At 49.1% G+C, this 25,823-nt stretch overlaps 1 protein-coding gene across 1 annotated transcript; it reads left to right on the top strand.

The window, feature by feature from the left end:
- The first annotated feature begins 1,997 nt into the window (after positions 1-1,997).
- Positions 1,998-24,824, top strand: STEEP1 (STING1 ER exit protein 1). The gene is made up of 7 exons (XM_055122228.1): positions 1,998-2,196; positions 4,674-4,791; positions 12,815-12,856; positions 16,162-16,300; positions 18,192-18,281; positions 21,264-21,356; positions 24,237-24,824. The coding sequence occupies exons 1-7, from the start codon at positions 2,073-2,075 to the stop codon at positions 24,297-24,299; spliced, it is 669 nt and encodes a 222-aa protein (XP_054978203.1). The 5' UTR covers positions 1,998-2,072; the 3' UTR covers positions 24,300-24,824.
- Positions 24,825-25,823: the final 999 nt, after the last annotated feature.

The following is a 25,823-nucleotide window of genomic DNA, read 5'->3' as shown; positions in this document are numbered from 1 at the left end:
CATTGTTGGGTGTGGCCCCCAAACAAACAGAAAACCAGTCTTACAGTTCAACAATTAAATGACAAATAATGCAATTAAAAATGGACAAAAGATTTGAATAGAAATTTTCTCAAAGACTTATGAATGACCGATCAACATATGGGAAGGCTTAACTCATTAGTCATCAGGGAAAGGCAAATCAAACCACAATGAGATGACACTTCACAGCCGTATGGATGTCTATAAAATCAAAGACAGACAATAAAATTTACTGCTGAGAGGAACATCATCTGCACTCCTGTGTTTATTGCAGAACTAGTCACAATAGTCAGAATCTGGGAACAACCTGAGTGCCTGAGAACAGATGACTGGATAAAGAAATAATGGCACACTTACACAATAGAATACTACACAGCTGTTAGGAAAAACTAAGTCAGGAAATTTGCTTATAAATAGATGGACATGGAGAGTATCATGCTGAATGAAATGAGTCAGAAGGAGAGGGACAGATATAGAATGATTGCATTCATTCGTGTCTATATATATATTACCATATATATAAGAAGACTAGAAGACTAATATCCACGGCCAGGGCAAACAGGGCCTAGGAGAACTGGTCAATGGTTGGAATCAGCCACAAGTGTGTGTGCAGCAGAGGGTAGGTAAGATAGTGAAGTGACCAATATGAAAATAATAGCTGGAGATTATCATGCTGGACAAGAACTCAATGTTAAAAGTAGTTAAAGGGATATACCTGATAACCTTTCAGTGTCTGTATTGCAAACCACAATGCCCAAAAGGAGAGAGAGAGCAGGGGGTGAGCGGGAGCGGGGGGGGGGGAAGTGCCTGCCATAGAGGCAGACTGGAGTGAGTGACGGGGTACTGGTGCTGGAAATGTACACTGGTGGAGGGATGGGTGTTGGAACACTGTATGACTGAAACCTAATCATGAGTAGCTTTGTAAGAATCTATCTCACAGTGATTCAATTAAATTTTTTTTAATTTACCGGTTTGTATATGGGGCAAGTGAAAACTGCCCAACCCCACCTGTGCACTGCTGGAAGAACTGTAGAATAGTAGTTTCTGAAAAATGCTCTTTTGAAAGTTTCTCAAAAGATTCAACATAAGTTTATATGACCCAGGAATTTCCCTTCTAAGCATATTCCCAGGAGAACAAGAAACATACCCTCACAAACACCTGTAAACCAATCATTTATAATACCGGGCATTATATCCAAAATGTTGCAGCAACCTAAATGTCTATCAACCAAAGACTGTATAAATACAATGTGGTATAATCCGTTGAAGAGAATATTCTTTGCCCATAAAAAAGGAATGAAGTTCTTTTTTTTTACCAAATCACGGTTACTTTTTTCTTTTAACAACATGGACGGACCTTGAACATTTTGCTCAGTGTTAAAAGCCAAACCAGCAATATTGACAGGAAATGTACAGAAGGCGCAACTCCATCTACACAGAAAGTAGAATAGTGGCTGCCAGGGGCTGGGAAAGAAACTCGGAAGCTGCTAATGAGTATGGAATTTCTTTGGTGGAGGTTGAGAATCTTCTATAATTAGTGGTGGAGCAGCTAAAACGCATTGAATTATACACTGTAAAAGGGGGGGGATTTCAGGTTCTGTGAATAATGTCACAGCTTCAAGTTCTCTACTTCCCTAGGAAATTAGCCAGAATCTAACCATTCAAGTCAAAATCACTCTTAAAGGTCCACCAAAAAGCTGTCGAGTATGAAGAACATGCACTAGGAGGTCCATTATGTCAGGTTTCATATATTTATAAACGCTTAGACAAGTGCCTGTGTGGGTGGGAAATACAAGGGAATAACTGAAATCCTAGGAAGCCTCCCAAAGTGAAGTTGTCCGGCTCAGACCAAGGCAAAGGAGGATGGGGTGGTGCAGGGAGTCCCCCGCAATTATGAGTTGAATGGGACGGCCCGGAAGTTCACGTGCCGACGCCTTCCACGTGACCTGCGTTATCCTAAGGTTGGGGGGGTGGAAAGGCTCGACGCGGTCGTGACGTCATCACCGCGCGCCGTTGTTTCTTGCAGGACACTTACTTGGCGTACCGTGGGGGCTATGCCAAAAGTAGTATCGCGCTCGGTGGTCTGCTCTGACACCCGGGATCGGGAGGAGTATGATGACGGCGAGAAGCCCCTCCACGTCTACTACTGCTTGTGCGGTCAGATGGTCCTCGTGCTGGGTGAGTGCACGGGGCCTTGGGGGGGGGGCAGCGTGCAGCAAACCTTGGGCTTCGCGCGGGGGGCGTTCCTGGCTCCTCCGCTCCTGGTGCTCTTCGGGGTCGGTCTGGCTATGGGTGGGCTTCCCCTCGCCCGCGGAATACTGCTCTCCCTTCCACCCCCCACCCCCCCGCCCGTCTGGGGCCTCTTTTATTTTCTTCAGACCAGTGACTGTGCCTAGATTCGTTTGAGCCCCCAAATGTGTTTTTTGCTCATTTCGCCGCCGCCTACAGTAAGTACTTAGCCGTCTGATTTGAGGACGATGCAGGGACGCGAAGGCAAAATAACCACCCGCCCGGCATAAGCATTGCCCGGCGGTTTTAAGTTATGATCGACTTGTCTTTTAATAGCAAAGGTCTGAGGCACCAGAGACCTACTGTACAGAGCAAAGGATTATGCCTTACACGCAGCCGACCCTGGTTCGATCCCTGGCACTGCAGAGAGTGCCAGGAGTGATCCCTGAGCACAGAACCTGGAGTATGCCCCGAGCATCTCTGGGTGTGGTACAAAAACAAGCCTAAAAAAACAAAAGAAAAGTGGCTTCTCTTGCACGCAGAATAAACGCTATAACCCTGAGCCACAACTCTGGCTTCAGAATCATTCTTGATTTCTTTCTCATCCGACCAGCCCTTCAACAAATGCACCAGGGGCTTCCTTGAAACTCAGAAGCTACTGTCTCCTGGCCATTTCTACCACTCTGTTCCAGGCCTACATCATTCCTTGCTTGGATTGCCACCGTAATCTCTCCCTAGTCGCTTTTTCTCCCCATTGGTTTATATTCCAAAAAATATCTGATTTTTTTTTGCAATTTCAAACCAGTGCCTTCTTAGAGTTCTAAGAAGAAAACCAGGTGCTCACCATCCCCCACGCCTCGCATTGTTTTTCTTAGAAGAAAACTCTTCTCTGACTACCTGATCAAAAATAGCACCCTTGTCATTTTCTCTTTGGCCTCTTACCCTGTCTGAGTTTTCCTGATTGCCTTTACACCTTTCATAGGCTCTTGTTCATTCTTTTAAGATCTTTCCTAGGGTTTTTTGTGTGTGTGAAGTAAGAAAGTTTTTAATGAACCTTATTTAGAAAGATGTAAGAGGAGAAAAAGGGAGAAGTAAATGTACAAGAGAGAACACTGGCTTTTGCAGAGTGGAAACAGGCAAGCAAAGAAACACAGAGACAAGCAAGTGAGATACAGGGATTAAGGAGCAAGCTAGTTTTTTTTTAAATTGACACTTGGCTTTAGCCAACATCATATCATCACTGTCACTGTCATCCCGTTGCTCATTGATTTGCTCGAGCGGGCACCAGTAACGACGTCTCCATTGTGAGACTTGTTACTGTTTTTGGCATATCGAATATGCCACGGGTAGCTTGCCAGGCTCTACCGTGAGGGCTAGATACTATTGGTAGCGTGCTGGGCTGTCCGAGAGGGACAGAGGAATCGAACCCGGGTTGGCCGCGTGCAAGGCAAATGCCCTACCCACTGTACTATCACTCCAGCCCACATCATATCATATTATTAATGGAGCCCACACGGCAGAGCCTGGCAAGCTACCCGTGCGTACTGGATATGCCAAAAACAGTAACAATAAGTCTCTCAATGAGAGACATTACTGGTGCCTGCTCGAACAAATTGATGAGCAACGGGATGACAGTGATACAGTGATGATGATGATGATGATGATGATGATTGCTTTTTGGGTCACACCCGGCAATATGCAGGGGTTACCTCCTGGCTTTGCAGTCAGGAATTACTCCTGTTAGTGCTCAGGGGACCATATGGGATGCTGGAAATCGAACCCGGGTCGGCTTTGTGCAAGGCAAACACCCTACTGGCTGTAACATCGCTCCAGCCCCCTCATATTATTATTTTTTAAGCTTTACTGTATCCTGCTTAAATGCATCCTTAATTTTCTTTTTGTTGAATTCCCAACATTGGTTTTTGTTTTATTTGGGGGAGGGTCAGGGTTTGGGCCATATTCTGTGACTTACTTAGGGCTCTGCTCAGGGATCACTCCTGGTCATGCAGAGTGCCAGGTATGGAACTGGCAAATACCTTAACCTCTGTACTATCTCTCTGACCCCCAGACAGTGTTTGGATAGCGCCTGTTACATAGAGGGCCTGCACATATTTGTTGCATGAATGAGTTCTCTTGAATTCCCTCGAGTTGCGTCTAAATTATTTTCCCCCAGAATTCTTTTTTTTTTTGTGGGGGAGTGGGTTTACAACTGGTAGTGCTCAGGGCTTACTCCAGCTGTGTGCTCAAGGATCACTCCTCTGGGCTCAGAGGGTTTGGGATGCCAGGGTTTGAACCTGGGTTGGCCGCTGGCAAGGCAAGTGCCCTTCCAGCTGGACTATCGCTCTGGCTCTCCCGCTATAAACTTCTGACTGCTTTAGGTTGTGTCCCTGTGTCTTTCCTGACCAGATTCTTCTCTGTGCCTACAGATTGTCAGTTGGAGAAATTGCCCATGAGGCCCCGGGATCGGTCCCGAGTGATTGATGGCGTCAAACACGCCCACAAGTTCTGCAACACAGAAGATGAGGAGACAACATATCTTCGCCGGTGAGAGAATGAGCTTATCTGTTGAGGATTTTCTGGTGTCTTGGTTCTAGGCCCATAGACAATGAAACAACAGGTCACTTTCCTGGGGTCTACCTAATATGTGGCCGTCCTGTGTGTGCTAGAGCAGTGTTCTCATGAGACAGATTGCTTTGTTATTTTTTATAGTTTTTTTGTGTTTTGGGTCACACCCAGTGTTGCTCAGGGTTTACTCTTGGCTCTACAATTAGGGATCGCTCCCAGTGGGCTCGGGGTACCATATGTGGTACAAGGGATCAAGCCTGGGTTAGTCTTGTGCAACACAGATGCCCTGCCCACTGTGTTATTGTACCAGCCTACATGATGGGAAGGGGGTTCTTGACAACAGGGACAGAATAATGCCGAGGTGGACAAGTTTAGATTCTTTTGTGGTTTGTATTTTGGGTGATGTTCCGCTGTGCTTTCTTCTGGCTTGGTGCCCAGGGATGACTCCTGGTAGGGATTGGGGGCACTCTGTGGGATGCCGGAATGGAACCTTGGTCAGCCATGTACAAGGCATACACCCTACCTGCTTTTCTATCGCACCAGCCCTGGATTTTTCTTTGTAGCTCAATAGCCGTCTCCTTTGAAGCAGCTGACTGGCCTGGCTAGGTCTGTCATAGGAGTCCTTGGCTTATGTGGGATTCCTGACTTCTCGAGAGTGGGAATCTGGGACGAGAGACTCGGTTATAGAACAAGTATGGGGCAAGGGGATGAGCGGCCTAAAAGGATGCTCTGCGGAAATGCTTGAAAATGCAGATAAAAGAAGGGGGCTGGAACCAGGACAAGCAGGTGAGGTGGGGAACAAGAGGAAAGTGTGTCGAGAAACACGTGGGGTATGTTGCATAGGGCGGTCATCCACCGGGACCATGAGCCACAGAGAGGTTAATCCCAGGAAACTCGAAATCCCCACAACACCATGGCTGCGCCACTGTATTCATTTGCTAGGGCTGTTTTCGCAAAGGACCACAAGCAAGGGGACTTGATGGGGATTCGCTGTCTCACAGTTCTAGAGGCTGGAAGCCTGGAATGAGAGTGAGGGTAGGGCCATAGTTCTTGCTCCATTTGCTGTAAGAGCACTCTTTGCTTTGCCCCTTCCTGCCTTTCTGGGCTTTGTTGGCAAGCCTGGGAATCGCTGGGCCCAGAAATACCAGTCTCCCTCCGGCACATCGCCTCAGCCCGGTGTCTCTGGCTCTTTCCTTTCCTTTATTATTTTTGGTTTGGAGGCCACACCTGGCAGTGCTCAGGGCTTACTCCTTGTTTAGCCTAAGGAATCACTCCCCGTGGGCTGCTGGGAATTGAACCCAGGTCAGCTGCATTCAAGGAAAGCACTCTACCCGATTTACTATCTCTTCAACCTCCATCTTTCCTTCCAAACCATCATATTTGGGGAAAGGGGTCACCCCTGTCAATGCTCAGGGCTTACACCTGGCTCTGCAGTCAGATACCATTCCTGGCAGGGCTCAGGGAACCCTAATCAGTGCCAGGGACCGAGTCTGCAATCGGCCCTGTGCAAGGCAAGCACCTTAGCCCACAGTCCTATCTCTTGGGTCTCAAGTGTGTTTCTTCTTTCACAATAAATTAGACTGGATTAATGTCTGTTCACCTCTTTGCCTCACAGTTACACATATTTTTCAGTAGGGGCCAAAGAGGTCGTTTGAAGTGTCATCCATGGCCCCATAGGGCCCCACAAGCATGGCCAGGAATAGCCCTGCTGGTTTCTGTGGTCTCGGGCCCTGCTGGGCCTGACCATCAACCAGCCGTCCTGGTCGGCTGAGAATCACAGGGGTGGTCTCTGGGTCCCCTGAGCTATATTTGGGCGATATCTCCCCACAATTTTGTTCTGGCCACTTCGGCAGTGCTCAGGATTTATTCCTGGCTCTGCACAGAGGGATCACTCTTGGCACGTTTGGGGTATGCTGTGGGATGCCAGGATTGAACCAAATTGGTCGCATACAAGGCAAGTGCCCTACCTGCTGTATTATTGTTCTGGCCTCTTTTTTGTTTTGTTTTGTTTTGGGGACATACCCAGATGTGCTCAGGGCTTACTCCTGGCTCTGTTCTCAGATTTCAGTCCTGGGAAGGCTTGGGAGTCCATAAGGGGCACTGAGAATTTGAGTCCAGGTCATCTACCTGCATGGCAGGTGCCTTAGCTGTTGTACTGTCTCTCCAGAACCTCTCTGCCCCAACTTTTAAAACTTTGAACCTTGTCCATTGACCTGTTCTAAACAAGGGGATTTTTCTGACGTTTGTGGATGGATATGACTATTCCAGAGGTAAGTGGAGTTGGACCACACTCAAGGGTGCTCAGATATTACTCCTGGCTCTGTGCTCAGGGATCACTCCTGGGGTGCTTGGGAGTACCCTATTCAGTGCTGGGATAGAATTTGGGTTGGTCACATGCAAGGCAAGTTCCTTCCCCACTGTTCTATCCTTGGCCCATAGACTTGACTGTTTAAGGGGCATTGTCCAACCCAGTCCCAGCAGTAAACAAGCAAAAATCTCCACCCGTATGAACTTCTATTGCACTGTGGAAAGGAAAAACCCCATGGGCTGACATTTGCTCTGCTTATTTAAGAAACCAAAGGGTGGATATACATGATTACCTCTCAGTACCTTTATTGCAAAACATAATGCCCAAACGGAAAGAAGAGAGAGAGAGAGAGAGAGGGAGGGAGGGAGGGAGAGAGAGAGAGAAAGAAAGAAAGAAAGAAAGAAAGAAAGAAAGAAAGAAAGAAAGAAAGAAAGAAAGAAAGAGAGAGAGAGAGAGAGAGGGAGGGAGGGAGGGAGGGAGGGAGGGAGGGAGGAAGGAAGGAAGGAAGGAAGGAAGGAAGGAAGAAAAAGAAAGGAAGGAAGGAAGGAAGGAAGGAAGAAAAAGGAAGGAAGGAAGGAAGGAAGGAAAGGAAGGAAAGAAAGAAAGAAAGGAAAGAAAAGAAAGAAAGGAAAGAAAGAAAGAGAAAGAAAGAAAAGAAAGAAAGAAAGAAAGAAAGAAAGAAAGAAAGAAAGAAAGAAAGAAAGAAAGAAAGAAAGAAAAGAAAGAAAGTTCCTGCATTGAGGTAGGCTGAGGTGTGGTGGGAAGGAATCTGGGGACATTGATGGTGGGAAATGTACACTGCTCAAGGAACGGGCGTTGGAACATTATGACTGAAGCCCAGTCATGAACAACTTTTTAACTGTGTCTCTCATGGTGATTCAGTTAAAAAAATAAACCAAAGGACATATATACCACAACTTTTTCAATCAAAAGCAAAAATTAAATGATAAGTTAAAAAAACCAAACAAAGGACAGGGGGCCGGCTGGAGTGATGGTACCATGCATAGGCCTTGCACAAGCCAACCTGTATTCTATTCCCGGCACATCATAGGGGTTTCCCAAGCCCTGCCAGAAGCGATCCTTGAGTGCAGAGGCAGGAATAAGTACAGAGCACCCCCAGGTGTGGTTCAGAAGCCAGAAAGCAAGAGGCGGGTGGTATAGCCTGAAGGATGCTGATTATGATTATGGCAGCACAGAGGAGAGAGGGCGAGGGCTCCTGCAGTGAAGCCCACGATCCTCTCTGGGGAGCCTGTAGAACTTCATGCTATTTAAAGTGAGACCAGAAAGCTGAGAGCATGACAGCTGCGGCAACTGGTGAGAAGAACATTCCAGGTAAAGAGCAGAGTCTGTGTGTGAAAGGTGAGAGCGTGCTTGCCTTTCGATGGATCAGGAGGAATTCAGCGATGGCTGGTGCTCGGGGGTGGGGCAAGGGCCCGGAGGCAGTGAGCCAGGGACCCACATATGTACCTGGGCAACACAGCTTAAGGAATCGGGTTTTGTTTTTGTTTTCGGTCTATACAAAGCCTTGCTCAGGGCTGACTCCTGGTTCTGCACTCAGAAATCACTCCTGGCCGTGCTCGGGGGACCTCATGTAGTCCCGGGGATCGAAACGGGGTTGGCCACATACAAGGCAAGCACCCTACCTGCTGTATGCTATTGCTCCTGCCTGGAATAGGGGTTTGCTAAAGACTGGAGAGGTAGTGCAGGGGTACGGTGCTTGTACTGTGTATAGCAGACCTGCTCTGATCCCTGGCACCACCTAAGATCCCCTGAGCACAGAGCCAGGAGTGAGCCCCGAGTACAGCCATGTGTGGCCCAAAATGAACACATAAAACGAACCCCACCAAACAAAGGAATTGGGATTTTTCCCGAGGGATCTGGAATCACACCATAGTTGAAGCAGATTTTAGAGTAAGCATACATTCCGTTTCTGATTCGAACTCAAAATAGGAAAGACTTAAGTCTCTCTCTCTCTCACACACACACACACATCCCACCCACGATGGGTATGCCCCCAGAAAAGTTTCAAAGTTATCCACGGGGGGAAGCAGTCAATGGCAAAGGTCAAGCAACGTTATATTTGTAAGGCCATTTTTCCATTCGAAGCTCTCCTTACTATAAAATTCTGACGTAGTCGACCAAGACTGTAAATGGATGGGGGGAGGGGAGGAGAGGAGAGGAGAGAGAGATTGAGAGAGCGTGAGAGATGGAGGCAAGGAAGGAGAGAGAGATTGGGAGAGAGAGGGAGGGAAGGGGAGAGAGAGCGAGAGCAAGAGAGCACTCAACCGGCTGAGTGCAGACTTTGCCTTGGGGCGGTCTGAGTTTGATTCGTGGCACCACAGGCTCCCCCAAGCACCACTGCCCCTGCTGCTGCACCGAAGCTAGGAGTAGCCCTTGGGCATTGCCAGGTGACCCCAGGGATGTAGCTCAGCGGTATAGCATAGGCTTGGAATGTCTAAAACCCCGAGTTTGAGCGCTGCCGCTATCCCCATACCTACACAGAGCCCCCAGACACAACAGATGCCTATGAGGCACATGAATATTGGATTCGCCACTACACATACTTCCCACATATCACACAAACACACGCAGACACGTGGTTCTTCAGAATAAGAAGCTGTGCCTAACCAGTCTTTGGTTCAGGTGTGTGCAAGGCTTGCAGCCCACCCCTAGTTCCCTCCCTAGCACCACCTGGTTCCCCAGGTATCACTGAGTGCAGTGCTGGCGCCAGAGCAGCCCTGCATTCCGTTTGACTGAGTCCCCCAGAGAGGCCCCTGTGTCCCCTGAGCACCACTTTGGAGGCCCAGTTTTTGAAAAAATGCAAATGCGACATCTGTTTTCTCAAGCGGCAGTTAGGCAGTGATGCCTTTTTATTTTATTTTGTGGTGGAGCTACACATAGAACTCAGGGCCTCACACATGCAAAGCAAGTGCTCCATTGCGGAGCCGTATTCCTGCAGTGATGCCTGTGAAGAACGTACCCTAACGGAGGGACAGTTGCGGGGGGAGGAACCAGGAACTCTCACAGTGGAGGGGCCGTGGATGTGGTGTCAGCTGCTAGAGCGCATTTCTGTAGCATCCAGCAGATGGTTCCCAGCCAGCCAGCAGGTCAGGGACACTGAGGTGCATTCACACCCAGCACTGTGTCGCCCTTACAGAGGCCGGAGTGGTGCCTGGCGACATGGACGGAGCTGAGGATAATGTGCTGAGTGAAGTCAGAAGGAAAGGGATAGGCAGAGAAGGAGCTCGCTCCTAGGTGGGACTTCAAAAAGATCCACAGCAAGGGAGCGGCAAAGGGCCGGAGGCAGCACAACAGGAGAGCTTGATCTGCACCGCTGTCGGGTGTGAGGGGGTTGGAAAGTGGGGAGGAGGGGTGGAAAAGGAGGAGTTGGAGGTGGGTACATGGGAGATGGGTGTGGTGTTGGAATTCTGTGCACGGGAAACCATCGTTAACAGCATTGTAAGTCACAGCACCTCAGTCAGTTACAAAGTTAAATAAAAAATGAAAAAGAAAAGTAGAAGGAGGGAGTGGCTCTTTACCAGTCCATAGGAAAGGACACACACGTGTGTTAAACTAAGAATGTGTGTGTGTGTGTATGCTTTTGGAGGGGGGGCATGCCACACCTGGTGGTGCTGATGGACTCTTCCTTGCTTGGTGCTCAGGGCATCACTTCCAGCAGTGCTCAGGGGTGATGAGTGCTGTGTATATATTTGTTTTTGTTTTTTTGGGGGGCTGGCACATCTGGTGATGCTTAGGGGCTGCTCTTGGTTCTGTGCTCAGGAGTTACTCCAGGCAGGGCCCTGGAACTCTATGGAGTGCTGAGGATCAGGTCCTTATGCAGCCAAGTGTCCTGCCTGCTGTACTATCTCTCTGGTTCCCCTTAAGATATATTTCTAGGTGAATGAAAGGGTAGAGACTAGTGTAGGGCAGGCTACATTATTTAAGAAGAAAAAACAACAAAATAAACATATTTTTGTTATATACCACTAAGAATGTTTGATTGGTTAATGCATTGTCTATATCTGGAAGGGGCAGAAGAAAGCAGAAGTAGTATTTACCTCTGGGGAAGAGAAGCCGGATGGGGTGAAGGGTAAGTGGGAGGCTATTTATATGCTTTTCATTATGCATACTCTTCTCAAGACTGCTAATTTTGCCCATTAAGACATTGAAACTGGGGCGGGAGTGATAGTACAGTGGATAGGTGTTTGCCTTCCTTGTGGCTGACCTGGGTTCAGTCCCCAGAACCCCCTATGGTCCCCTGAGCACCACTTGGAGTGACCCCTGAGCACCACCTAATGTGGCCCCCAAACCAAAAAAAGACATTGACACTTACAGGGGTTACCAGGGGCAACTGTCAACGCAATCTGGGGCAGAGGTACAGGTGATCGGGCCCAAAAGATGGCAGGAAGATGGGGAAAACGGCTCCAAGGTTTTTGTTGTTGGACAGAAATCCACAGAATTGATTGATGACGGAGGTGTGTAAGACAAGGGAGTGAGAAGCGGCCAGGATGACTTCCAGCTTCTGCTAAACAACTTGATAGCAGAAATTGCCTTTCTTCCCTTTTGTTTTCTTTCTTTGGGCCACACCCAGCTGTGCTCAGGGCTTACTCCTGGCTCTATGCTCAGGGATCACTTCCGGTGAGCTCCGGGGACCACATGGGATGCTGGGGATTGGCCACATGCAAAGCTAGCGCCCTACTCATTGTACAGTCTCTCCAGCCCCCTCTTTCTCCCCTTAGAATAGTGCCTGGGAGAACCCACTAGGAGTACTAGTGTGTTGGGAACGAGGGCCTCGAATATGCAGTGCAAATGCTCTGCCCCTGAGCTATAGACCACCCAGACTTCAGTTGACAATTTTGACTTGTTTATTTCTTAGTTGGTCGTCTAAGGCAGTGCTGTGTGTGCTTTGAGCTTGAATTCCACCTGCTCTACTTTATAACTCGAGTGACCTAGGATAGAAGCTTGTGTTGGCTTTGAGCTTAGCAGCTGTCCTCTGTCAAATTCACAAATAGCCATCTGATGTACCCTACGGGGTTGTGGGGAGGGTAACAAAGGTTAAATGAGTTAATAAAAAAATCATGGGCTGGAGTGATAGTATAACGGGTCGGGGCGTTAGCCTCACACGAGGCCGACCACGGGCACTCGAGCCTCAGCATTCTATATGACTCCCCAAGCGTTCTTTATGGCCCCCCAAGCACCGCCAGAAGTGATTTCTGAGCACAAAAAAGGAGTAACCTCTGAGCATCACCACATGTGGCCCCAAAACCAAAAAAAAAAGTAATGGAGGGAGTTTGTTAAAAATGGATCCGAGGGGGCAGAGAAATTGTACAGTGGGCAAGACACATGCCTTGTATATAGACAGTCCAACATATTTTTGTTTCTCTTTAATTTTTCCCCAGCCCCACACCAGAAACAATGGTGCGTTTCTGGGCATGGCACCTGGGTCTCCCTCATGCAAAACCTGGGCTCCCATCCTCTGAGCCATCTCCCTGCCCCTTGCTCTGTAGATGTCTGGGGAGGGAAGGAAGAAAGGCTGGAGCTGTGAAATCAGTATGTGTGCAATCAGCCAGTTGCTTTCTGAGATGAAGGCCTCTGAAAGGCACTGCTGGTATTGGAAGGAATGAGCTTGTGAGGGTGGGAGGTTTCAAGATCTGATCTTCCTTCTCTCCTTTTCAACATCTGTTTTCTGTGCAGGCCCGAAGGCATTGAGCGGCAGTACCGGAAGAAGTGTGCAAAGTAAGTGGTCGGACATGTTGGCTTTGTTCAGGCATAAATCCACCGGGAGTCCTACTGCATTGGGAAAAGAGTGTTCTGACTCCCAAGGCTTCCCTCTGTCTCTCTCCTTATTTACAGCATCGGGGACCCAATTCCAGTAAGCTGCCTGAGGAGAGGCAGTGCCCTTCCTTCTCTGACCTGCTGGGTCACCAAAAATGGGGTGTAACACAGTGTTAGTTGCAAAATGGAGAAGGGGCTGGAGAGAGAGCACAGCAGGCTGGGCACTCATCTTGCATGTGGTCCACCCAGGTTCCAGCGCCCCCAGGACTGACCCCCTGAATGCAGAGCCAGGAGTAAGCCCTGAGCACCAGTGAGTGTGGCCCAACACCAAACCAAAAACGCAAGTTGCGAGAATATTAATGCAGATGGATACACACACACACACACACACACACATGCTCAAAATTTGGCTAATGCAAATCCACACACACATATAATTAACAGTGAGGATTCGTTGAAGCAAACACAAATCCTCACTATTTGTTGGTGGGGGAGTGGGAACAGTCTTTGGGCCACACCTGGCAGTGCTCAAGAGGACATGGGGATCAAAGCTGGGTTGGCTGTGTGCAAGGCGAGTGTCTTCTCTTCCCTTGTACTCTCTCTACCTCTCAGTCACTGAGAACAGCCTGAAGCGCCAGATATGTAAATGTCTGACTTCAGTGTCCGTAGTAAGAATATTAAATTATAGCAGAACACCACTTAGATCCAGCATCTCAGAAGGCTCAGCTTGAGAGAATAAAAGTGGGGAAATCAGGGTGAGGAGGTATATTGATTCAGGGACACCCTGGACTTGTGAGTTTGTGTGCTGTATAGGGCTACATAAGTAATGCCCTTAAAGACCAAACCAAGGTGGGGGATGGGGGTGGGAGTGGTGGGAGGGATACTGGGAACATTGGAGGTAGAGAATGGGCACTGGTGGAGGGATGGGTACTTGATCATTGTATGACTGAAACGTAAGCACGAAAGTTTGTCAGTCTCTAACTGTACCTCACAGTGATTCATTAAAAAATAAAAAAAAAAATTGGGGGCTGGAGCGATAGCACAGCGGGTAGGGTGTTTGCCTTGCACGTGGCCAACCCGGGTTCGATTCCCAGCATCCCATATGGTCACCTGAGCACCACCAGGAGTAACTCCTGAGTGTGAGCCAGGAGTAACCCCTGTGCATTGCCGGGTGTGACCCCCCAAAAAAATAATTTAAAACATTAAAAAAAAATCAAGGGGCCAGAGGGATAGTTCAGCAGTATGGCACTTGCTTTGCCCATGGCTGATTCGAGTTTGATCCCTGGCACCCCATCTTGTCCCCTGAGCACCACCAGCAAGGATCCCTGAGCACAGAGCCAGGAGTAAACCCTGAGCCCTGCTGGATATGACCCAAACACACCTCAGTCTCTCAGTCCTCTTGGATCTGTTTTTAACAAACTCCCTCCATAATATTTTCGTTCTGTTTTGAGGCCACCCATCAGTGCTCTTGGATCACTCCCTCTGTGATTCTTCTGAGGTTTTTTTTTTAGTTTTTGGGTCACACCTGGTGATTCTTAGTGGTTACTCCTAGCCCTGCACTCAGGAATTACTCCTGGGATGCTCAGGGGACCATATAGGAGACCAGGGATCAAACCCGAGTTGGCCATGTGAATGAAAGTACCCCACCTTGGGTCCGTTGAGAAGGTATGAACTTGGTGGCGCGGAAAAAAAAAAATGTGTGCTTTGAACTTGAAACAGCCGCAGGATACAGAGCCAGCCCTAGTCGGGCCCGTGCTCGGCTCCGGCCGGCCGGGTTTTCGGCCCGGGCGCCCATGCCCCTGCAGAGTCGGTGGATGTGGAACAAGCGGGAACCAGAGACAGCTTTAGGAATTGGGGTTCCAGCAAGTGCCTGCACCCATGTATGGAGACTGTGAATTAAGCCTTTGCTCCACGCCGGCTAACGGAGGAAAGAACCTTCCTTCTTGGTCTCTCTCCCCTCCGGGAGAAGGCGTGGTGTCCGACATTTTGTGGGTCCGTTGAGAAGGTACGAACTTGGTGGCGCGGAAAAAAAAAAAATGTGTGCTTTAAACTTGAAACAGCCGCAGGATACAGAGCCAGCCCTAGTCGGGCCCGTGCTCGGCTCTGGCCGGCCGGGTTTTCGGCCCGGGCGCCCATGCCCCTGCAGAGTCGGTGGATGTGGAACAAGCGGGAACCAGAGACAGCTTTAGGAATTGGGGTTCCAGCAAGTGCCTGCACCCATGTATGGAGACTGTGAATTAAGCCTTTGCCCCACGCCGGCTAACGGAGGAAATATGTAATTTCTGGCAGAATTTTCCCAGGACTTTATACAGAAATCCAAAACCGCGCGGACGCTGTCGCGTCCGCGCATCTTAACATTTATAATTGTCATCAATGTGAAAGGGTTCCATTTGAACAGGTCAGACTTGGGGGGGAAACTCCAAATAATAACAGTAAGTTTTTGTTGAAATATTGAAGGTTCTTAATGTAACAGCCACCTCTGGACTATGAGCTAAGCAAAAGCCCCACGCTGGCCAACGTGGTGTGGAGTACACCATACTATGAGGCGCAGGAAGGGGGATGAGGGGGAAAAATTAAAAAAAAAATGGAAAAGGAAAAAGAGAAAAAAAAAGAGAGAGAGTTATGTCAACTATAGTGAGTTTTGTGTTGAATTATGGAATGTAATCAAGGTAAAGAAAAAATGAAGTGAAATTCATTAGTTATACAGTAGGGGGTAGGGGGTGGGGGCGGGGGGTAAACTGGGGTTTCTGGTGGTGGAATTTGGGCACTGGTGAAGGGATGGGTGTTTGAATATTGTATAACTGACATATAAACCTGAGAACTTTGTAACTTTCCACATGGTGATTTAATAAAAATTAAAAAAAAAAAAAAGAAAGTACCCCACCTTCTGTACTATGACTCCAGCCCCGTCTTCTGAAGTTGTTTGGGAAAGCAGTTGGGAAAAAACCATCATTTGGGGGCTGGAGCAATAGCACAGCGGATCGGGCGTTTGCCTTGCATGCAACCGACCCGGGTTCAATTCCCAGCATCCCATATGGTCCCCTGAGCACTGCCAGGGGTAATTCCTGAGTGTAGAGCCACGAGTAACCCCTGAGCATTGCCGGGTGTGACACAAAAAAGCAAAAAAAAAAAAAGTAAAACCAGTCATTTATTTAAGCGGCTAGCACAGCTGTTCCCTGAGTCCAAACACAGATTGCCAGTCATGGTTGGGGGCTGAGGGAATTTGGATTCTAGGACCTCACAGCGATCTACCACACTCTTTGCAGGTGCGGTCTGCCTCTCTTCTACCAGACGCAGCCGAAGAATGCAGCTGTGACCTTCATCGTTGATGGAGCGGTAGTCAAGTTTGGCCAGGGTTTTGGGAAAACGAATATATATACTCAGAAACAGGAGCCACCGAAGAAGGTAAAATTCCCATTGATGGAGTGAAACTCTGGGTCTGAGAACTGCTACAGCATTAGCCCTTAGTTTTCACTAAGTCCAGAACTGCCCTTTCATTCCCGCAGTCCTGATTAAGACTGACATTTGCAAGAGCCTGGGGAGCAGGCGTAAAGGGCCGAAGGCCAGGTGTGGATTCCATCCCTGGCCTCCCCAAGTTTGGTGCAATGAAGAGATCAAAAGAGAGAATAGCAGTTTGTGTTTAAGGAGCTGTTCCCAAATTGTTCCATCTCTTATGCGTTTGCATTTTCACTCACTTTTGATTTCACTTGACATTTCCGTCTGTTCCATCGTGAGTAATTTAGAGTGCAATGAGTCGGGCTAATTTTAAAAGCCACTTACAAAGCTCTTGATGGCTGATAAGCTGTGCATTGCTTTTCATGAAGGAGTCTGGGCTTCAGTCCTTCACACTCGGTTCCCATGTCCCTGTGTACCTCTGGCAGTGACTCAACATACAGAGCCAGGAGTAACCTTCAACCTGGCCGAGCGTGGCTTGGAAAAGCAAGAAAAGAAAATGACATTTTGGAGTTCAACAGGTTGATCTGGGTGCTATAATATGTTAATTAAGGCACACCCCAGTGTGAGCAAGTGGGGGATACACCAGTGTCACTGTATTAAGCAGCATTATCAAATTGCATCATTGATTATATGTGCTTTTCCCCTTCTGCTGCATCTGCTCTAGGAATTGTGAAGAAATTGCATGGTTTTATTTCACCTTTTGAAAGATATCTTTCTTTCATTGTGAGTGGTTAGAAATGGAGGGCTGGGGTCAGAGAGAAAGCACAGCGGGTAGGGTGTTTTTTCTGCATGCAGCTGCCCTGGATTCGATCCCTGGTATCCCGTACGGTCCCCTGAGCACCACCAGGGTGATTCCTGGGTGCACAGCCAGGAGTAACCCCTGAGCATCACCAGGTATGGCAAAAAATAAAATGGAGGATCAGAGAGACAAGCCAGTAGGGGGGTTAAGGTGCTTGCCTTGCGTGTAGCAGACCTGAGTTCAGTCCCCGCCACTCGCATGTGGTTCCCCCAGCTCTGACACATAGAGTGACCCTTGAGCCCTGGAAGATACAGCACAAAATACCGTTTTTCTAAAAGAGATCAAGGTAATTGTAAATACACGTTAAGTGCCAGAATTATGGCTTAAAGCGCTGTAGCATGTACTTTGGATTTGATGCCCAGTGTTAGCCATTACCCCATCCCCGTAAGGCTCCACAGTGAGGAGTGAAGGCTCTAGCATTGCACTGGGAGTAGCCTCTCCTCCCCGTCTCAGGTGTGATCCTCCCCAAATAGGAAAATGTATAATTTGTGGGGCCAGAGAGCTAGGACAGTGGATAAGGCACTTTCCTTGTATGTGGCCCCAGCACCCTATATGATCCCCCACCAGGAGTGATCCTCGGGCATCACCAGATATGGCAAAAAATAAAATGGAGGGTCAGAGAGACAAGTCAGTATAGGGGTTAAGGCGTAGGCCCTGAGCACTGCCAGGTGTGGTGTGTTCTCTCTCTCTACCTCTCTTTCTCTCTCCCCATATATATAGATGTATATGTATATATAGATGTATATATATTTATACATGAAAGGAAAAGTATAAGTCTTGGTGTGTTAGAAAAATACAACATAAAAGAATCAGCCTTGTTGGTATGTTAGAAAATTACAGCATAAATGCCACCACAGCTCTTTGGGAGAGGCCAGCTTATCCCAAAGAGCTGGGCAGCTCCCCAGTGCCTGCTCTCTTCCTCTCTTCCCACCCTACCCCCCCACCCCGTACCCTGGCACCACCTCCTCACTAGTGACTCCTGCCCACTGCTCGCAGAGATGCTGGCTGTGAACTGGACCTGTTCTCATTCTTCCACTCTAGGTGATGATGACCAAACGGACGAAAGACATGGGCAAGTTCAGCTCTGTTACTGTGTCTACTATTGACGAAGAGGAAGAGGAGATTGAGGCTGTAAGTGCAACTTCTTTGGGGCGGGGGAGCGGCGGGTGCACGGCCAGGGCACACGAGAGGCAGGGTAGAGCACGCGTTGAGGCTGAGCAGCCTGGCACAGAGACCTCACCGTGCAGCTTCCTGCTGGCCTGGCTTCGTGGTGGCCTCTGAAATATCCCACGTCAGGGAGTTGGCTTAGGTCAGGGGGTTTTGTCTCCTACTCCAAACTCTTCCCTCCCTTTTTTAAAAAATTGGATCACCACAAATTACAAAGCTACAAAGATCTTTATGATTGAGTATCAGGTATACATTGTTCCAAAACCAGTCACTTCCCCAGTGCCCTCTATCTTCCACCAGTGCCCCCAGTTTCCTTCCTGCCGCCCTCCAGCCTGCCCCTGTGGCAGGCACATTTCCTCTCCCCCAGTGTCCTAGTCTTCCTTATCCTTCTCTAACTGACCCCCCTCACCCCTGCCCTAGTGCCAGGCTTCCTGCTGAAGACCAGTTCCCCTGTGCTTCATTGCCATTGCCACTGGGCATTTGATATTCTTCTACTCTTTATTTTTCTTTTTTTGGGGTCACACCCAGAGATGCTCAGGGGTTAATCCTGGCTCTGCACTCAGGAATCACTCCTGGCGGTGCTCAGGGGACCATGTGGGATGCTGGGAATCGAACCCGGGTCGGCCGTGTGCAAGGCAAACGCACTACCTGCTGTGCCATCGCTCCAGCCCTGATACTCTTCTAAAAGGTTTCTTTATATCCCACAAGTTAGAGAGATCATTCTGAGTCTACTCCTCTCCTTCTGACTGATTTCACTCAACACGATGCTCTCCAGATCCATCCACATTGCAGCAAATTGCATGACTTAATCTTTTCTTAAGATTGTTTAGTATTCCATTGTGTATATGGACCACAGTTTCTGCCAAGTTCTTTGCAGAAGCAAGTAAAACCCCTCATTCAATGGATGTATAGAAAACCACCTAGGGCTGGCGAGGTGGTCCAAAGGGTCAGAGCGCATGCATTGTATCCTGGAGCCCCTCCAGAATCATTGTGTTAGTGGCCCCAGAAAATAATTCATTCACCCCCCCCCCCGCCAAAGCTATTGTTCTTAAGCATCAGGGACATGGCCCAAAGTGCTGGAGCACATGCTTTACATGTAAAAGCCTGGGGTTTGAACACAAACCTACATAGTTCCCTTCCCCCGACTCGAACATGTCCAGGGTGGCCTCTGAGCACTGCTGGGTATGATTTTCCTCCCCAAAAATGGTTGTACTTTGAACCTAGGGTGAGACTTTGATGATGGCACATGAGTCTGACAAAGCAGAAACCCTGTTTGCTCCCTGACACCAAACTGCCCACCCCACCCTCAGTGCAGGGAGTGGCACCCAAACAAGGAGGGGAACAACGTGAGTACAGTGGGTATGGCACTTGCCTTTGCACGGTGCCAACCTGGGTTCGGCCCCTAGCACCCCACAGGGGCCTCCAGAGCCAGGAGTCTAAGTCCTGAGCATTGCCGCGTGTGGTTCCAAAGTCAAAAAAAGAGATGGGGGGCCGGAGCGATAGCACAGTGGGTAGGGCGTTTGCCTTGCACGCGGCCCACCCGGGTTTGATCCCCGGCATCCCATATGGTCCCCCAAGCACCGCCAGGAGTAATTCCTGAGTGCAAAGCCAGGAGTAACCCCTGAGCATCGCTGGGTGTGACCCAAAAAGCAAAAAAAAAAAAAAAAGATGGGGGTGGAATATTTGAAATGATTGTACACAATACTTCCTAGTCGCTTGTGAGCTGGCTGAGATGGTTTGTGATGCTGTCCTTGGTGGTTGTACCGATCCCCAATCCCTTCCTGGTACCTAACTCTAGTGATGAGTACCGAGAGAGAGGTGGTATCTGCTATCTTAAGAGCATTAGTCGGGGCCAGAGTCAGAGTACAGCAGGGAAGGTGTTTGCCTTGCACGTGGCAGACCCGGGTTCAATCCCTGGCATCCCATATGGTACCCCAAGCAATGCCAGGAGTAATTCCTGAGTGCAGAGCCAGGAGGAATCTCTGAGCATCGCTGGGTGTGACCCCAAAAGCCCCCCAAAAAAAAAAGAGCAATAGCAGTGGAACCTGACCTCTCAGGCATCTCTGCCACCAAAAAGCGTTGAAAAGAAGTGGGACCGGGGAGATAGAAAAGGGGTTAAGTAAGGCTCTGGCCTTGCATGCGCTGATTCAAGTTCAAAACCTGGCATCATGTAGGGTCCTCCGAGCCCTGCCAGGAGCGATCCCTGAACTCAGAGCCAGGAGTAAGCCCTGAGCACTGTAGGGTGTGCCACCAGCCGCTCACTCCCCAACCAAAAAAATTAGTTGAAAGGGAGCAGAGCTGGGGCTGTAGAGGTAGTGTGGGGCTTACGGCACTTGTCTTGCGTGTCACTGACCCAGAGTACCAGACTCCCCTGAGCCTGGCCTGCAGTGATCCCTGGGTGTAGCTGGGTATGGCCACCCCCTAAGTCAATTTTTTTTCTTTTTGGGTCACACCTGGTGATGTGCAGGGGTTAACTCCTGGCTCTGGACTCAGGAATAACTCCTGGCGGTGCTCGGGGGACCATGTGGGATGCTGGGAATCGAACTCAGGTCGGCCACATGCAAGGCAAGCGCTGTGCTATCACTGTGCTATCACTCCAGCCCCTAAGTCAATCTTTTTTGAAAAGCAAGAGCGGGCTGGAAAATAGTACAGCAGGTAGTGCTGTTGTGCAGCTGACCCAGGTTCAATCCCGGCATCCTATCTGGTCCCTGAGCACTGCCAGATAGGATTCCTGAGTACAGAGCCAGGAGTAACCCCTAAACACCACTGGATATGGCCCCAAAACCAAACCAAGCAAACAAAAAAAAAACCCGCAAAAGAGCAGAGTCATGCTATTTGCAGGAGGAATTTCTGACTTTGAGCCGAATAGAGGGTTGCTTACTTGCTTTCGATTGTTCCTGAGTGAGCGTGGGGTTCACTGCTGTGTGTTGTTTTTTTCTCCCTCAGCGGGAAGTTGCCGATTCTTATGCACAGAATGCCAAAGTGATTGAAAAGCAGCTGGAACGGAAAGGCATGAGCAAGAGGCGTTTGCAAGAGCTGGTGAGTGGCTATGGGGAGGCTGGGGGGAGCAGTTGCCAGGTGGGGTGGAGCACATCTGGCACGCCCTTCAGGGCCTGGAGGGACTCTTTTCAGAAGTCTGGTGGTGTGGGGGTTGGTCCTATGTGGGGGGAGTTAGATACCCGGCTCAGGGGTGGGGAGCCCTTGCTAGTGACCCAAACGAGAATGATATTCTCATCTGCTGCTTGGGACACTGGCTTGTGAGTGTCAGATTGGGGCTCACAGGTACTCCTCTGGAATGTGGGGGCCCACAAAAGCACTGCTTCGGCAGGCCCGGAACAGGGCAGGGGGGGGTGTGTTCTTCCTGCTTCCTGAACCCAACTGGTGATTCCCCTCACTACCCTTCCTGCACTAACATACGCCTCAGAGACCTGGGCCCTATCGCAAACAGGATGAGAATGCTCTTCGGGTCTCCCAAAGAGGAATCGAAAGACCCATGCTTGGAGTATCACATTTCACTCAAGTGAGAGAAGGAATCCGGAGCTCCAACCTTCATGGACAATCGTGGATCAGGGACGCTGCCTCGTTTGCCAAGGCATCGAAAATCAGATGGACTGGATACGTAATGCAATTTGGAGAAGACTGCTGAACTAGAGCCGTTACCGACTGGATTCCACAGGACATCAAAAGAACGCCTGGCCGCCCACCTACGAGATGGTCAGACTTCTTCATCAAGACCCTGAATGAACGGTTTGAGGCTCTTCGTTTTCCTGGAGTGAGCAGACGCCATTGGGCTACACTAGCACATGACAGGAATGGATGGAGATATTACTGGCGCCCACTTGAGCAAATCGATCAGCAATGGGATGACAATTGATACCCTTGCAATGCATGCCCGTATTTCAGAGGACTAACTCAGGGTGCTTCAGAACAAGCGGTAGCGGGGGCCAGAGCAATAGTGCAGCGGGTAGGGTGTTTGCATTGCACACGGCTGATCCGGGTTCGATCCCCTGCATCCAAATGGTCCCAGGAGCACTGCCAGGAGTGATTCCTGAGTGCAGAGCCAGGAGTAACCTCTGAGCATTGCCGGGTATAAACTATGCCCAAAAGGTAAACCAGAACATGGAGTAGCAGACTTCTTGATTAGCTACCATCTTCTGGGTGTTTGTGGGGTCTGGGTTGCTGCATGCCTTTGCTATAGCGGTCTAGCCCCTGGCTTCTTAACTTGGAGGCCGTGACCCCCACTTCAGGACATTTAACTTTTTTTCAAAATGTGTTTGAAATAAATTTTCGGGCTGGAACCATAGCACAGCGGGTAGGGCATTTGCCTTGCACGCGGCCGACCCAGGTTCAATTCCTTTGTCCCTCTTGGAGAGTCTGGCAAGCTACCGAGAGTATCCCGCCCGCATGGCAGAGCCTGGCAAGCTACCCATGGTGTATTCAATCTGCCGAAAACGGTAACAACAAGTGTCACAATGGAGACGTTACTGGTGCCCACTCGAGCAAAATCTATGAACAATGGGACGACAGTGCTACAGTGGTTTCTTATTAGTAAATGTTGGACTTGCATGCCCATTTTATCTCTCTCTTCCCAGGGTTACTGAGAAGTTTCTCAGGCCTGGAGTTAGACCCATAGTACAGTGGGGAGGGCATTTGCCATTTCAACAGACAATGCAAGTTCCATCCCCCCCTCACTGCATAGGGCCCTCCCCTCCTCGGAGTCCTGCCAGGAGTAAGCCCTGAGCTCCGGGGTGTGGCCCCAAACAAACAAGCCAATGGCTCCAGCAAAAAGACAGTCACAGGGGCTGGAGCGATAGCACAGCGGGTAGGGCGTTTGCCTTGCACGCGGCCTACCCGGGTTTGATTCCCAGCATCCCATATGGTCCCCTCAGCACTGCCAGGGGTAATTCCTGAGTGCAGAGCCAAGAGTGACCCCTGTGCATCACTTGGTGTGACTCAAAAAAGAAAAGAAAAGACAGTCACAGGTGAAAAGAGTCGAGGATGCCCCATGGAGATCACTGGTCACTGCATTCTCTGCAACAAAGGCATGGTGTTTGCTGCTTTTTACAAAAAACAGTCTGCTTGTCAAGAAACAGGATTCTATGGGCTGGGGCTGGGGGAGCTGTTAGCATTGACCGCTGCTTATTCCCTTGCTGTATTTCTTTACACTTCACATATGAGCAAGATCAACTAGTGCTGGTCCTTCTCCCTCTTGACTCCCTTTGCTCCTCATGACAGACACCCTCCTGTCCCATCCAAGTGGCAGCAAAATCCATGCAAACTTTTCCCTGTTTTCCCAGCTGTGCTGACCCAAGTTTTGTCCATCCCTTGGATGAAACTGCTTCCCCCCCAGTTCAAGGGGCTAGTGAGACACTACATCGGGTAGGGTACTTTCCCTGCATGCAGCCCTGGTTTTAATCCTCCGCATCCTTTCTGGTCCCCAAGAGCTGTCAGGAGTAATTCCTGGGTGCAGAGACCGTGTGACCACTGAGCACCACTGGTGTGAGGCCTTTCCAAAAAAATTTACAAAACCAACAACTCGTAAGTTAACACTGTAGTAGTTCAGGTTCCCCTTGGCAGTTTGTTCTGCAGTGAGTGCTCCCACACATCACTGAGTGGCAGGCACGAAACAGTATGGTGACCCTTGCTGGACCGTGGGGCTTAGCATCCCAGTCCTGAGCATCTGGGACACCAGCCTCCCGCATCTTGCTCCCATTTTGCCACAAAGACAGTAGTGTCGCCTGTACACGCTGGAGCAGCAGAAAGGTTACAGAGGCCCCTGAATTCATTAGCATGTGAAACCATGCTCTAAACTGGTTCAAGAAGGGAGCATCCAGGGAGAGTCTTTGGGACGATTGAGTAAGGGAGGAAGAATACAGTTGCATGTCATGTTTCAGGATATCCGCTTTCCTTCCTTTGCAGGCTGAACTGGAGGCCAAGAAAGCCAAAATGAAGGGGACGCTGATTGACAACCAGTTCAAATGACCAAGCCCTCGTTCTGAGGTGGATAGAAGCATTTCCAGCAGGAAGAAAAAAGATTTGCATGATTTTTTTATTTCCACTTTTTTTTATTTTAAAAAATTGTCATTTTCGGGGCTGGAGCAATAGCACAGCGGGTAGGGTGTTTGCCTTGCATGCAGCTGACCCGGGTTTGTTTCCCAGCATCCCATATTGTCCCCTGAGCACCACCAGGGGTAATTCCTGAGTGCAGTGCAGAGCCAGGACTGACCCCTGTGCATCGCCGGTGTGACCCAAAACGCAAAAAAAAAAAAAAAAAAGAATTGTCATTTTTCTGCCTCCACGGACTGCTCCTCCTACTTATGCCCCAGTAGAAGGCTCTGTGGGGCTTCCTAATAATGTGCCTACATGCAGTAGGGCCCCTGAGGACACCCGATCTGCTTTTTAGAGATATGAGCTTTTCCAAGCATTTCTGTATATGTTTGCTTTGCGTTTTATTGGATTCCTGTGATGTAAGCTCCTTAAGCTGTATAAACACTTTGAACATACAGATTCTGGAGTGTCGGTTTCATATTTCTTAAAAAATAAGAAAATGGTCAGAATAAATGGATAAACATGGAGTGTATCATGCTGAATGAAATGAGTCCTGAGAGGGACAGACATAGAATGATTTCACTCATTTGTGGGTTATGAAAAACGTAGTACGAGACTAATACTGAAGACAGTAGAAACGAGGACCAGGAGGACTGGCCCATGATTGGAAGATTGCCACAAGTGTCGGGGGAGGACAGTTAGGACAGAGAAGAGACTAATACTGAAGACAGTAGAAACGAGGACCAGGAGGACTGGCCCATGATTGGAAGATTGCCACAAGTGTCGGGGGAGGACAGTTAGGACAGAGAAGGGACCACGATGACAATGATAGTTGGAAATGATCACTCTGGACAAGACCTGAGTGTTGAAAGTGGGTAACGGATTATGATAACATTTCGGTACCTGTATTGCAAACCATAATGCCCCAAAGAAAAGACAGAGGGTAGCAGGAAGGAGAGGGGGTTGAGAAAGAGAGAGGGAAAAAGAGAGTAAAAGTGCCTGCCATAGAAGCAGGCTGGGGAGGGGATGGCAGGAGGGAAACTGGGGACATTGGTGGTGGGAAATACTGGTGTAGGGACAGGTGTTAGAACACCTGTCTATGATGGCTGAAAGCCAATCATGAACAACTTTGTAACTGTATCTCACTCTGATTCAATAATTAAAAAGATGGGGAGGGGGATCCCAACAGTGCTCAGGAGACCCTGCACTATTCTCAGGGATATTCAGCCATTGAGGCCAGACAGTTCAGTGCTCAGTCCTAGTGATGCTTGGGCTATATGGTGCCGAGGATTGAACTCTGGGCCTCACGCATGTAAAGCATGCACGCCAGCCATTTGTGATATTTCCCTGGTATCAAAATGTTGAAAGATTAGGGGCTAGAGCAATAGCACAGCAGGTAGGACACTTTCCTTGCATCCGATCAACCTGGGTTCGATATCCACCTATACCATATGGTTC

The sequence above is a fragment of the Sorex araneus genome, chromosome X (assembly GCF_027595985.1).
Source record: "Sorex araneus isolate mSorAra2 chromosome X, mSorAra2.pri, whole genome shotgun sequence".
NCBI lineage: Eukaryota > Metazoa > Chordata > Mammalia > Eulipotyphla > Soricidae > Sorex > Sorex araneus.
Note: the sequence above shows the minus strand (reverse complement) of the source record. Positions and strands in the feature narration are given on the sequence as shown.

Excerpts from the sequence above, each read along its gene's own strand:
- STEEP1 (XM_055122228.1), top strand. The coding sequence starts at position 2,073 with ATGCCAAAAGTAGTATCGCGCTCGGTGGTCTGCTCTGACACCCGGGAT. Across the intron at positions 12,857-16,161 it reads TACCGGAAGAAGTGTGCAAA|GTGCGGTCTGCCTCTCTTCT; the intron begins GTAAGTGGTCGG and ends CACTCTTTGCAG. Across the intron at positions 18,282-21,263 it reads AGGAAGAGGAGATTGAGGCT|CGGGAAGTTGCCGATTCTTA; the intron begins GTAAGTGCAACT and ends TTTCTCCCTCAG.